The sequence below is a fragment of the Clarias gariepinus genome, chromosome 8, assembly GCF_024256425.1.
Source record: "Clarias gariepinus isolate MV-2021 ecotype Netherlands chromosome 8, CGAR_prim_01v2, whole genome shotgun sequence".
Classification (NCBI taxonomy): domain Eukaryota; kingdom Metazoa; phylum Chordata; class Actinopteri; order Siluriformes; family Clariidae; genus Clarias; species Clarias gariepinus.
This window is the reverse complement of record NC_071107.1, coordinates 35816689-35830431: the sequence shown is the minus strand read 5'-3', so window position 1 is coordinate 35830431 and position 13743 is coordinate 35816689. Positions and strand designations below refer to the sequence as shown.

General features: G+C 39.0%; 1 protein-coding gene across 1 annotated transcript; it reads right to left on the bottom strand.

Moving 5' to 3' along the window:
* Positions 1-5612: 5612 nt before the first annotated feature.
* marcksl1a (MARCKS-like 1a) lies at positions 5613-9429 on the bottom strand. Its single transcript, XM_053503002.1, has 2 exons — positions 9148-9429; positions 5613-7266 (listed from the first exon to the last, which is right to left on the bottom strand). Exons 1-2 carry the CDS (start codon positions 9214-9216, stop codon positions 6703-6705), a joined length of 633 nt encoding a protein of 210 aa, XP_053358977.1. The 5' UTR covers positions 9217-9429; the 3' UTR covers positions 5613-6702.
* Positions 9430-13743: the final 4314 nt, after the last annotated feature.

The window sequence follows — 13743 nt, the reverse complement described above, 5'->3', positions numbered from 1 at the left end:
GGCTAACACAGCACAAGGACACACTGATTGGACAGTTACGAAGTCATTCACCGACACCGCCGACTCGACAACATTTCGGGAGAAATAACCCCCTAAAAGTGTACACTTTTATAAAAATATTAAATTTATATGTAACGCTATATAAAGCATATATATAAGGCAGACAAACTTCTACTTGAGTTTTCTATGGAATTGCGTTATCATGTCTCCACAGACTTCATAACAGGAAGTTACAATCTTTTGCTATATATGGAGATTTATGGGCGTTTTTTTAATGCAAATTAGTGTCGTTAAAGAAATTTAAAAAAACGGTGTTAATTAACGTTCATTCGAATACCGCCGCGCGCGCTCTCTCTCTTTGCCGAGATGAGCCGTTTCTCACTTTAAACAGAATCTCCCGCGCTTTCTAAAACACTGGACAAAAGGTCGGCCATTATCAGCCTCATCATAAATCTTTTATTTGCTCTATCAATAATTTGACTTTATATTTCATTTGTCTTCCTTGTTGTGAGATAGAAAGTGCTGAGGAACAGAAGTGTGTACAACAAAGGGTTCTAATGCTAATAATTCTATCTTTGACAATTAACTGAAGATTTAGAATAGAAAGGAAACAGGATATATCTTAGTTATATTCATGTTCGTGTTTATAATTAAACTAACAAGTCGCTTCTTGGAATATTTGAATATTTGAACCTTGGCCACACACAGTAAGAGCAACTTCAAAACTGCAGCTCAAGCTTTATGTTCCTAGTATGCTGTGGTCAGGACCCACCAAAAGTGCAGCCGGTACCCACCGGTGACAGGGTAACATTTTTATCTAACAAATCATCATTTCTACAATACTTTGCCAGTAATGTGACCCCAAAATAGTACCAAAAATATTCTACTTGGCTTCCCCCCAAGATTTGTCTTCCCTGATTTTTTTTTTTTTTTTTTTTTAGTAATCCATCCAGGTTTATTAACTTGTAAGGTCATCAAAAACTAATTTTGGATCACAGGGTCACATGACCTGTAGGGTACTGTGCAAATAGTAGTTTCGTGTTTAAATAAAAATCAATGAGGACATATTTTTGGAATATCAAGAGGTGAAAGGTATTGCAGAAAGGTATTAAGGAAGTGCACATGAGGAGCAAAGGCTGGGCCCCTGTAGTCCAGCCAGTTTATATATACATAAACATAGCTAGTTAAGTTGTGTGATGTCGTTTAAAATAATAAAAATAATAATAATATATATACACATACAGTGTGTGTGTGTGTGTGTATGTATATATATATATCAAAAAGTGTTAATGCTTCTAATACTATAGCAATTTGCCAAATATTATAATTTTCTGTTTTAATATTATGGGACTTTTTTGTAACATGTATTTTCAGTTCTCACTTAAGCTCTAGCTTTATCAGTAAACTACAGAGCTTCAGTATTATTACTGTATAAGGCAGGTGTGGCTGCAAAGCCTAATTCCAACCAAATAGGAGGCACACTTGACAGATGATTAAAAATCAAGATAAACTGATAAAACAAGTGGAATAATGTGTGTTTGGGTGGAATCCTGCAGGCACACCCCTGGAGTCAAACAGTTAATTTTCCAATATCAGAAAACTCTTACAAAGCACTGACACTGGGAACTCCTTTAATAAACATCTACTGATAGCATATTACAAAAATAGAGGCACTGTTGTTAAGGAAAACACCTTTTAACCAATCAGATTTAGGAATTTGACAGCGCAGAACATGACATCTTTTTTTTATTATTTATTTATTTATTACACAAACGTGTCAGTGACGACACTGATCCTCATCCTGATGTGTTTCAACCTACCGATCTTACAGGGGTCATATGGGCCTATATACACTTTTTTAAGCCATTTGGACTGAACTGTGTGTTGGAAGAGTGCGTACACAACCACTCTACGATGATAAAGAGCCGCCCAGTGATTTTCTTTTCATTTATTAAAATAACATGCCCCTTCTGAAATCAGGCCAATCGCAAATGCCTGTCAATGTGACGCCACAGGGCAAGAGGCCGCTCCTACTATAGTTGATTGACACTGGTGTTTTAGCAAGGACCCGCCCCGAGTGAGAAGAAGCTGTCGGCCATTGTTTTTCGCCGCTGGAGCAAAATGTCGCCTAAGCTAATGTGGTGTACAGTTGTTGGGTGTAATAGCGAACACAGCAGTCGTCATTCACTACCGAAATCTAAGCCGCTGAGGACGCAGTGGCTGAATTTTGTTCTTAAAGCTAACGTCCCCGCCGATCTACCTAAATGCGTTCATGTTTGCGCTAATCATTTTTCACCAGACTGCTTTATAAACTCGGGTCAATATAAAGCAGGTTTTGCTACGAAGCTGCTCCTAAAAAATGGATCTGTACTAACGCTTCGTGTTTCTGCTTCATCTTCACCAGGCTTGGTGAGTGTAATTCCTTTTTCTATGAATCTTTGCAGATCGCCTTTTCTAATAATCACGATGAATGCAGAGTGTAAGTTAACTTATACTCTCATAGAACATGGTTATGGCTTCTTCTCTATGTACATCCGTCTCTATATAATTCCTAATCGCCCGTTTATAATAAACAATGCATTAAGGTGATTTGTCTAGTTGCAAACGGTGTACATAGTCGGAAAACTATATTATGCTTACCTTTGTAACGTTAGATGGTTTATAACGATGTCTGTCAAATATTAAGAAGTCATGTAAACACATCAGTAAACACATCGCGTCCGTATCTCTCTCAGTAAGCTTCTCCGCTTTTGTTGTTGTTGCTCGCGGCAGCGTAACAGCCCGTTAATTCATGCCCATGCTGTGATGAGAAAGACAAATCGAAAAACTGAAAAAAACCAAAAACTACTTAAGAAAACAGACTCAGGCTCTATATTCCAGCGTTTTTCAGTTTGGACTGCATTACCCACAAATTACCCCGCATTACCCCGCACTGCGTTGTGGGCAATGCTTTGTGGGTAATGCAGTCCAAAGCATTGCCCGAACTGGACTACACTCCCGTGGCTATACCCCACGTGTGTTGTGAAGACACACCCCACAGAACTGGGGGGGCGGGCTCAGCAGAGATTATAAGGATTTAATGGAGCATGTACTGAAACAGGTTGCTGAGAACAAGGCTAGTTTTTACCAGTTAAAAGTAGTGTTTTTTTTACACAACCATTGAGAATTTTTAATTAAATATATTACAAACTTTTCATTAGGACCCTAAAGATCATATTAACATTTAATGAAAGATGTGTCTGGATGACCCCTTTAAAACTAACTAAATTGTTAAATAATGTGGGGCTCCTTACTTTTAGGGTAAGTAAACTCCTAGAGATATCTTTCATGGTGACTTAGTGGTTAGCACTGTCGCCTTGCACCTCCTGAGTCCAGGTTGGATTCCTGTTTCGGTCTGTGTGCATGGAGTTTGGATGCTCTTCAGTTTCCTCCCACAGTCCAAAGACATGCAGATTAGGCTAATGGGCATTCCCAAATTGCCTGTAGTGAGTGAATCAGTGTGTGTGTGTGCCCTGCGATGGATTGGCATCTGGTCCAGGGTGTACCCTGCCTCGTGCCCTACAGTAAGTAACCTGAGATGGGCTGCAGGCCTCCTGTATACTCCTTATACATGATGAAGTGGTACAGGTGATAAGTGAGTGAGATCTGTCCTCCTGAATTTATTTCTTTTGGCTGCTCTCCTCAACGGGTTGCCACAGCAGACCATCTAATCACAGATATTATATGTTCAAGCTTTAGATTACCTCAGTTTCCTTGTTTATATTACTTCATTTATCTCCATCGTTCTTCCTGTATTTAATTTGCCACATCATTCTACATTGCCCGTCTCCAAAAAAGTCAAACACTTATATTTTTTTTGGACTGTCTTTAGCTGTGATTATGGCATTGTTTCGAAAACAATTGTATGACATGTTTATTGTTATTATTGGTGACAGCAGACTCAACCTACTCTTTGAAGTGTTCTCCAGCACCTTCTGAAGACTTTCAGCAGGGGTTATGGTCAGGACTCACTCATGCTCACAGAACCATTCTTACACACTCAACGTTCTGGAATATGGCCGTGCCATCAGGGAATAAAAACTCCATGGATGTGCCTAAACCTGAGCAGCTGAAGCTCACTCAGCTCATTGACTAACCCAGATCATAACACTGCTTCCAGAGACTTGTTCAGTGGACACTATGCATGATGGGTGTATCGCTTCATGTTTCTCTTTCTAGTCTGGTACGCCCATCATTCTGGAATAGGGTCACTGGACCACATGATCTTTTTCCATCACTCCAAAGTCCAGTCTTTATGCTCTCTAGCAAAATGAAGCATTTGTTCCCTGATTAATCTCACTAACAAATGGTTTACATATGGACACACGGCCATCTAATCCCAATCCTTAGTTGTTATTGTGTGTGTGCATAAATGCTCTTCTATTTTCCCTTTTAAACATAGCTCTAATATCTACTGTCCATTTTTTGTGATGCAAATTCACCAAGTGTTAAAGTGATCTCCAATCATGGTCATTTGTGATTCTATACTTCCAGGTTAAAATTTCAAGTTAGACAGTTCTTAACCCAAATCCAGTCATTTTAATGTTTTCTTTGCTTTCTTTTGCAAGACAATATTAAAACCCCTTTTCCATGAGCCTGTGATACGTTGTCTTCTTGGGGTTGGCACCCACTTTGTTGCATTACCATCACCTGCTTATCTCATCTGCCTTTCAGTTTAAATCCTCCTTTCTAGTCGCGTCATCCTTAAGAAACCCATCACTTTCTTTCTTGTCCTCCTTCTCCATTTTCTAAAATACTTTTCACAACGTACTTAATCGTTCCAAATTCTGGAATGCTTTCTGAACTAAGGTCCCCGACATGTGATGCATCTTTTGGTATAGATGATCATTAAGATGTGAGAAGCTCCTTACTGCTAAAAGATTTGATCACAGCTGAAACATATTAATCACTGCTGTAATAATCCAGTTAAAGGCTTAGTCTTCTTGGTGTTTAAGCAGCACTCTTCTTGGCTGGTTATTTTTCCTGATATACTCCTGACTTACCTTATCTCTTCTTCCAGCCTCGTTTGCCTTAACCAACTTGTCTTAAATGTCAAATGGAAGTGTTTAAACCCTTTCTGTTTGTCCAATCATTTCACCTTGCTTTGCACAGTTTATCTTAAGTTCTCACCTTTGCTTTGGCGAACAACCTCTGTAGATTTCTATACCTGCTGTGCCAGTGTAGAGACCATGGCTCATGCCAGGGAGGTTTTCCTCTGCTCTACTGTTAAAAATAGATGCAATATCTATCTAATCAAGACAGCGCTGTACTGCCAGTCTAAAATTTAATCAAGGCAGTGCTATGCAAATTCATATTTTCCATTCTATATTTAACGATTAGGAACAAGACTGCTAGTTTTTACCCTGTGCACCAGGACGTGACAAATCATGCAAGCTTGTGCTGTTTGTCTTGCTGTTAAGATTTAATCACAATAAAGGGTTAAGAAAAAAAAGCATTAAACATGCTTCTGATACTGAATAAGTAACGAGGTAAAATGAAAATACGACTAAAAACGTCACAGAATATACCTGCAAGTGAAATATGCCTTTGTGTTTCAGCAAGACATTGACACGTTATTGTACACCATGTTTACTGTAACGCTGCTGGTGAGAAGTAAAAGTTCAATATAATGAATACAATCAAATCGCTCTGCTACTTGTAGCTACGTCCCGTAGAATGATATGAACACTGATTTAAAATACATGAGTGTTACACGTGTATAGTGTAAGCGTCAGTAACGACATGACAATCGTGTAGATCTAGTTCATCAGTCTAAAAACACTCTAGGCTGCAAAACAAGCCAGCACTAAACAAGATAAAAATTAAATGCAAATTAAAAAAAAAAGAAAAATGAAAGAACCAAAGAAAAAAGATGCAAAAGAACAGAATGAGGAGAGTTGACATTTATTTGCCCTTGATCTTACAATAAAACCATTAATGTTTAAATGTTAGCAAAAAAAAAAAGAGACAAAAAAATTATATACAGATGAACAAATAAAAAGGAAGCTGATAAAAGCAGTGGTTTTGTACACCCCTATGTCAGACTCCTTAGGGAGAGACGACGACACGCTTTTGAAAAGCTCATCAGAAATCAGCCTAAGCCTAAACCACCCCTCAAAGCTCCAAAGTCTCTGCACTAAATACTCGCATGTGTTTTCAGGGGTTAAAAAAACAATGGAGGAATGTAGATCTTCTAAAAACAAATACACACTATTTCAAAAGGTTTCACATTGTCCTTTAACCGTCAGCGACGATCCGTCGATTTGCTCGCCTGCCACTGGCATCTGAGACGGGAAAAACGTGGGCTGTGAGACTGATAGGAAGGGCACGCTCTCTTCTACTGGAAAGTATTCCGATCTGTTTGGAGGATGCGGTTCCCCTCCGCGGTCCCGGTTCGTACGTCCACAGTGGAGAAGGAGCGACCGATCGAGAGAACCCGTGATGCTTTTTTCTTTTTCCATATCTTTATCATTGACCTTTTTTTTTCTCTGTAGTGACACGGCTGTATTTTTAATGGAACTTCATTGATGTGGCTCAAGTCTCATATATATATTTTATATATTTCAATCTTTTTTAAAAAAAAAAAAGAAAAAAAAAAGAAAATAATAAAAAATAAAAAGAAAGGAATGAGGGAGGAAAAAAAATCAGTCCTGTCGCAGTAGGTTACTCCGAGGCTGGTGTGGGCTCAGCGGGTGTGGCCTCGGGCTCAGCAGACGAGGCCTCGGGCTCAGCGGGGGTGGAAGCAGGAGCTTCTTCGGATTTGGTGCTCTCCTCTGTGGGTGCGGCTTCCACCACAGGGGTGGGCTCTTCTGCTTTAGGCTCCTCCTCAGCAGCCTCTGGAGCAGGTGCTGCCTCTACCTCCACCTCCGCCTCTGCCTCAGCAGCTGCCTCCTTGGTCTCAGCAGCCGGCTCATCCTCTTTGGTTTCCTTTGGGGCCTGGCCGTTCTCCTCTGGCGCTGGTGCCGCCTCCTCTGTGCCCTTGTTCTTTTTCAGTGAGAAGCCTTTAAACTTGAACGAGTTCTTCAAGGAGAACTTCTTCTTCTTTTTGACCTCCTTGGGTGCCTCGTCCTCTGCTGCTTTGTCGCTGGTTCCTTCACCCTCTGCGGCCTCAATGGCGTCCCCGGCCTCTAATTTGACAGCCTCCGCGGTTCCGTTGCCATCAGCCACCGCCACCTCTCCTTCTGGCTTGGCCGACACGTCTCCGTTGGTTTTGACGTGGCCGTTCTCCTGGGGAGAAAATAGAGAAGGAACCTTTAAATGCTATTTATTTTATCTCCAATGTTTTGCCTGTGAATGAAATGGTAAATGTGATGCTATTTTCTGAGCTCTAGACATCAAGTACTCCACCAATATGGACATCATAGTAGCTGAGCCAAAACAAATGTAAACAAATCTCCGGCCATTTTTTTTTGGTACACCACGTGTGAGACACACAAGCGCTGTCCATTATTAGTTAAAGACTATCAGACTGCCTCAAGGGAACAAATGCGAGACCCAAAGCCCAATTTCTGGTCAAGTCAAAAGTCACAGTTGGCCAAAGTGCTGTACGATCCTAAAAGAGCTGCAGACACAGAAACAGTCTATAAAAAACAGACAACGCACAACTACAGACAATTTAACAGTAAATATAACAAAAATATATACATAATAAAAATTAACAAACACTATTAAAAATGATATGGAAAAAGTATAAAATTTAAAAAACAGCATCAAAGTCTTAAAAGATCACAGTTGGATCTGTTTAAAAGTATCCGTTAGTTTTCACAATATATATATATATATATATATTATATATATATATATATATATAATTTCTGTTTTTAAATGTCTCTGTAAACGCTGTTTTTGTATTTCTTTCATTATACTTGCGTTGAAATTGAAACCTTGTAGAAGTTGTGTACAAGCCTGTGTAGTTTCAGTATTGACCAGCAGGGGCACTGTTTCGCATGTTTAGGTCTTTGTTTCTCATTACCCTGCGATACTCAACTCTACCACTAGGCGCCACTGTTGCTCCGCTAAAAGCAGAGCTTGCGACGCGCACGCGGAGAACGTGACACAACAACAGACGGGCGCGTCATAGACGACGGGCTCGTTAATGGCGCAGGACGAGAATTTATTGTCTTGTACACACTACGTAGTGCACGTAATAAGAGAGACAAACCATTTTCAAAAAAGACGGACGTGATTTTATTATCCTAAATACATGTGTGTCGTGCGGGGTATATGGGTGCAAGGTCTTGCGCTCACTGGTGGTGTTTAGTAATTAATTAATTAAGTCAATTAACAATAATAATAAAAAAAAAACTTAAAAACTATATATAAGCTATATCATTTATATTATTTAAATGTGCCCCCTTCTTGTGTCGAGATCAACCATTAAAATGGCTCCCTACTCCCTACCCATCGGGGTATCAAATGATGGCGCCCTGCACCCCACGCAGCGCGCGCACTACGCACTGAACCCCCATTATTTGGGACTGAACCTAAAACCCAATCCAAAGCGCCATCAAACTCGAAATTAAGCTGATGTAAAACGCGAGGAGACGTTCGTACAGAGATGAGACGGTGTGTGTGTGTGTGGTGGTGCGTGTTCGTGCGCTTTTGTTCAGCAGCACAGCGCAAAAGAAAATGCCCCTCATTTGCATCCTTTGCGCCCTTTTGTTCCGAAATCACCCCACAGAGCACAATGGGCTGAGCTCGGTGCGACTACAATCATCATCACCCGATTAGGAACTCAAAAAGTTTCGAACCGAACCAGATTTAAAATTATTTGATCAATCATTCTTTTTTTACCAACAAAAAGATACCCAAGGTGTTTGATGTTTAATTATAGGGAACAGCCTGTGATGGCAACGTGTTGTTCTCTATCACATCTCGGACACGTCATATATAAACTAACATCAGCATTGAAAACAAAAAATAAATTGAGCAGAATTTGTGCAAAAATAATTGTTTAGTAAAGATCAATCATAACGCGCGGACCCCTACACACCCCCATACACATCGATGGAGAAAAGCCTCTGAAACCCCAGACAAAACAAAGGAAGCATGTAGTAGACGATGAGATGGGATGTGAAATGACCCCACATGGACACATGGATCTTTTACCTGGCCGTTGGTTTTAGCGGCTGCGCTCTCAGCCCCTTCAGCTCCACCCTTAGACAATTGCGCTCCCATCTTCACTCCAAAAACCAAACCGTTGCCAACCCCGAGGGAATCAAAACTAAAGATGAAGAGAAAAAGTAAACTTCTTGTTCAAAAGTTTTTTTTAAAAAACAAAAACCCGTGAGCGACAGAGTCCTCTGTTAGTCTTTTGTTGTTGCCTCGAAACAAGGTGTGAAAGCACGACGTGAGATCTCACATCCGCTGCGTCCGCGATCTGAAGCTGCTCGAGATGTCGACCAGTGTATTTCTGAAGCTCAAATATCGCGCGAGGCCCCGCCCACACGGGCGTGGTCACCGCCAAGGGGCGTGTCCCCACCCCTAGTGGGGTACGTGCCAGATGTTCTAGATTACTTTACTCACTAAGCTACACTCTTGAAAAGAATTATACTGTATATAATCTGATATATGAGAATGCTTCTTTATCATCAGCATCATATGTATGTTTAATTATTAATATTATGCTTCGCCTGTGATCTAACAGTAGGCAACGTCATAATCAACTTTTATGTCATACTGTTAGAACGTCACAGGCATCTCTCTCTACACACACACACACACACATATATATATATATATATATATATATATACACACACACACACACACACACACACACACACACAACAACAACAAGGAGCGTGTTCACTCCCCTCTGTAATCTAGTGGGCTACATGGCGTGTTCTAAATTACTTTGTACACTTCTACACTAGCTACAATCTTGGGAAATTAACTCACTTACATTAAGGAATAGTTCTAAACTCACTCTCATTGATCACTCAGGTTTGCTGACGGTGAGGTGATTGTTTGCTTTACATGTCAGGAAGCCCTCATGTTTGTGTTTCCTTCTGGCTCTCCCTTTTAGTTATGCTGTCATAGTTAGTCCTGCCGGAGTCTCTGCTTGCACTCTACAGTTAATATACATTCACATTATACATTGTGTGACTGTGACCATACCTAACTGCCATCTCTCCTCTTCTTCTCTTTCCCCCCCTCTTTCTTTTTCCTCTCTCCTCCTGTCCCCCCTTTCACTCTTTCTCTCTCTCTCTGTCGAGCTACACATGTCGTTCCTGAGCTGCCAGTGATCCAGACTCCCTCTGCCCTCCGGACCTGTCTGACCCATCCTGATGCCCCGCTTCTGGCTGAAGATCTCGTCACATGGATGCCCCGTGTGTCTCTCTGGGATGCGTCTGGTGTCTGGGAATGATTCTCTCTACCTAGAAAATGGTTCTGGCCTTGACTGGTGTTGGCAACTGTTTCTCTGGGGACTTGACAGTTCGATAGTTCATGACTGGAACTTCTTACAATTCATACAAATTCACATTTCATACAAACCTAAATAATTCTTTTGACTATGTAAAGCTGCTTTGCGGCAATGAAAATTGCTAAAAGCGCTATACAAATAAAATTGAATTGAATTGAATTGAATTAAACTGAAGTAAAATAGAAGGAAAAAAAAAATCATTGTTGTCTATGGCACTTACCCCTTTAAAAGCACTACTTCAATTTCTGTTACTTTAATGTAGATGGTTAAGGGTTCTTTCCCCCTAAAGTATGATTATTGGTATTTTTTTAAATGTGAAAATTGAAGACGCCCTTATTTGTTTTTGGGAGACGCCCTTGTCCAGAGCGACTTACATGTATCTTATTATACGTCTCAGCAGTTGAAGGTTAAGGGCCTCGCTCCAGGGCCCATTATTGGCAGCTGGATGATGCTGGGGTTTGAATCTGTGACCTTCTGATATGCAGTGCATTCCTTACAAAAAGGTTTTTCTTTTCAAGATGGATGAAATCCCTAACCCTAGCACTTAACATCTTTTAAAGACTTTAACTCATTAAACCTTCACAAATTATAGTTATTGGCATTTTTTAAACAAAGCAATTAAAATAAAACAACAAAAAATTAATTTTCAGACTCCATATTAGAAGGGTAAGGGTTCTAGCTCGTATAGAGGTTCTCCTTGTATTGAGATCATTTTAAAGAACACTTGAGGCTTATTACACCCTAAAACGGCACATTTTGGAGTTTATATTTTAGAATTTGTTTCGTCATTTTTATTTCATCCAATTATTGTAAGGAAAGTACAAAATGAATGGTTAAGGCTTTTAACATACAGGTGTTCCACTAAAGGGGTCCTCTGCTTAAAGTTTTAGATCCTGTTCTTGAAAAGGAACAACCTGGGATAAACCAATTATAATTACTCTTTATATTTATTAACCTGAAATAGAGGCTTCTAACTAAATGGTTAAGGGGGTCTAATATAATTAATGTTTTACTCTGTTCTAGTGTTCCTTTGAGAAATTTCTTTAAGAAAGACAAACTAAACAACGTTTGTCACTGTCCAGGTCGCCTTCCTATTAACCCACTTAATTCCACCAGGGGAATTTCTTTTACTGAAATGTAGAGTACAGATTAGATAGTTTGGATTCTAGGATTATTTTTTAAAGAGGTTTTATTTGAAATGAGGAAACCCATTTTTTATAAACTAATGAGAAGAACAATGAAGTTTTTGTAGTATTTAATACTACAATATTAAATGACTGGCCTTTTTTTAATGGAAAGACACTACAGATTTGATTATTTAAAGTTCAAGCATCTAAAGCGGTTTCATTTGGATCACAGAGACCCTTTGTTTAACGTTCTATATGGATGACATCTTGACTCATTTGGGACCACAATTTGCAATTATTTAAATAAAAAAATTATAATAATTTAACCCCCCCTCCCCCCTCCAAAATATTAGACACCAAATTGTACAGATCAGGGTTCTAGCATATTAAAAAGGGTCTGTTTTAAACATGGATAATATATTGGATTTAATATAAAAAAAGTGACAATGATTTGGATGGACATACGTATCCTATTTTATTCTAACAGTTATATATAATTATGTCTTTTTAAATTCAAACATAAACTGGAGGGTTACGCGTGCAAATGTTTTTAAGAGGTTCTACATTGAAAGCAGAAACCTTCTATTGCTTTAAAGGTTCTTCAGTGAATGAGAAACTGAAGAATGGCTAAGGTTTGTTTTTTTTTTCATCCACATCATTCATAAATCGTTTAATTCCACCATTTTTTTTAAGCATTTTGAATGAAATGTAATGTATTGTCTAAAAGAGATGATTAAGAGTTTACCTTTAAATAGGAAAAAGTTCTCATTAAGGAATGCTATATGTTATAAGAATGTTAGATTTTCTTTAAGGGTTCATGGTAGTAACCTGTCCAGCATATTTTTTTTTGTTTCTATTCTTACGATAAGGAAGGCAACAAATTATCAAATGACGTTATACAGTAGCTTGCCTTGTTTTCATATTTTATATCAATTCCTGTTTTTTGAAGGTGGGTCTAGAATTTAGGGTCACATGACCTGATTTGTGACGCTGCTTTGAATGTAAATGGAAACCTCTGACGCTGGATAAATAAATCAGAAAATGAAAACAAGAAGTTATGAGGTCATTAACATTCAGTCTAGTTGAAGCTGTTACCACAGACGTATGCACGGATGTTAAAATATTGATCCGAAATATTGATGCTTCCTTTTAGACCTTAAAGCAAATGTCAGACACCAGACGTCTCAGGGCTGACTGACTACATTTATGGTAAGTCAGGAATTGTATAAATTAGATGTATTTTCTTGTTTTATTTATTTTTTCTCCCATACAACAAAATGAAGGGAAAAATCCATGCTGATTAATTGTAGAATTTTTCGCATTATAAGCATTGTGAGCCCCTTCTGCCCCTCTGTAGTGTAGTAAGACTAAACTTTTAGCGACATCTAACCAAAAACCTAATGATGCAGCAGGGCATGATGTGAGAAATCATCTCCATGGAAACATGAGAGGCCAAAGATCAGAACTGTGCATGCTTATGTAATGATGGGATGAGTGTGGAATAATGATGATGGTCAGAATGCTAGAACGTCAATATTAGCAAACGGGTCAGAAATGTCATGCGGATTGTTTAAGGTAATATAATGAGTGAAGCGAAGGGTTTCTATTGGCAAAAGTCGTGACCCCGAAGTTAAATCATGTCGATTAAATGAAAGAAACAGGAACAAACATTTTACTGTGACGGTCTGCAAAGTGCCCAAAGATACAATTCAAAAATTGGTTGTTTATGTTCCAACCACTCAGCATTCAGCATCACCAGTATGGTAATTACCGGCCTGATCAACTGTCATCATCTGCACCAGTTTCTCACTAGTTCATTCTCAAGTTAGATGCTTTTTATGATTGAATGATTTATAGGTCACAGTGTCACTTAACAAGCAAAAAACATTCATCTGAATGAATGAATGAATGAATGAATGAAACCGCTCAGGTACAGGTCCTGGACTAAACAAAAAGGTCCATCAGGAAGCCTGAAGAATTATTTCTCAAGACTATATTAAAAATACAAGAAAGTCTGGCTCTTTGGAGGCAAACTATGAATAAATTAGTGGGGTCACAACCCATGATGTGTGAGATTGTAGATTAATCGAAAGAAAATACAACTATAAACTAATGTAAAGTGATATTTAATTCACACTTTACACTGTGAGC

Coding starts and splice junctions, on each gene's coding strand:
- marcksl1a (XM_053503002.1), bottom strand. CDS start 9,216: ATGGGAGCGCAATTGTCTAAGGGTGGAGCTGAAGGGGCTGAGAGCGCA. Junction 7,267..9,147: donor CCGCTAAAACCAACGGCCAG/GTAAAAGATCCA, acceptor TTTTCTCCCCAG/GAGAACGGCCACGTCAAAAC.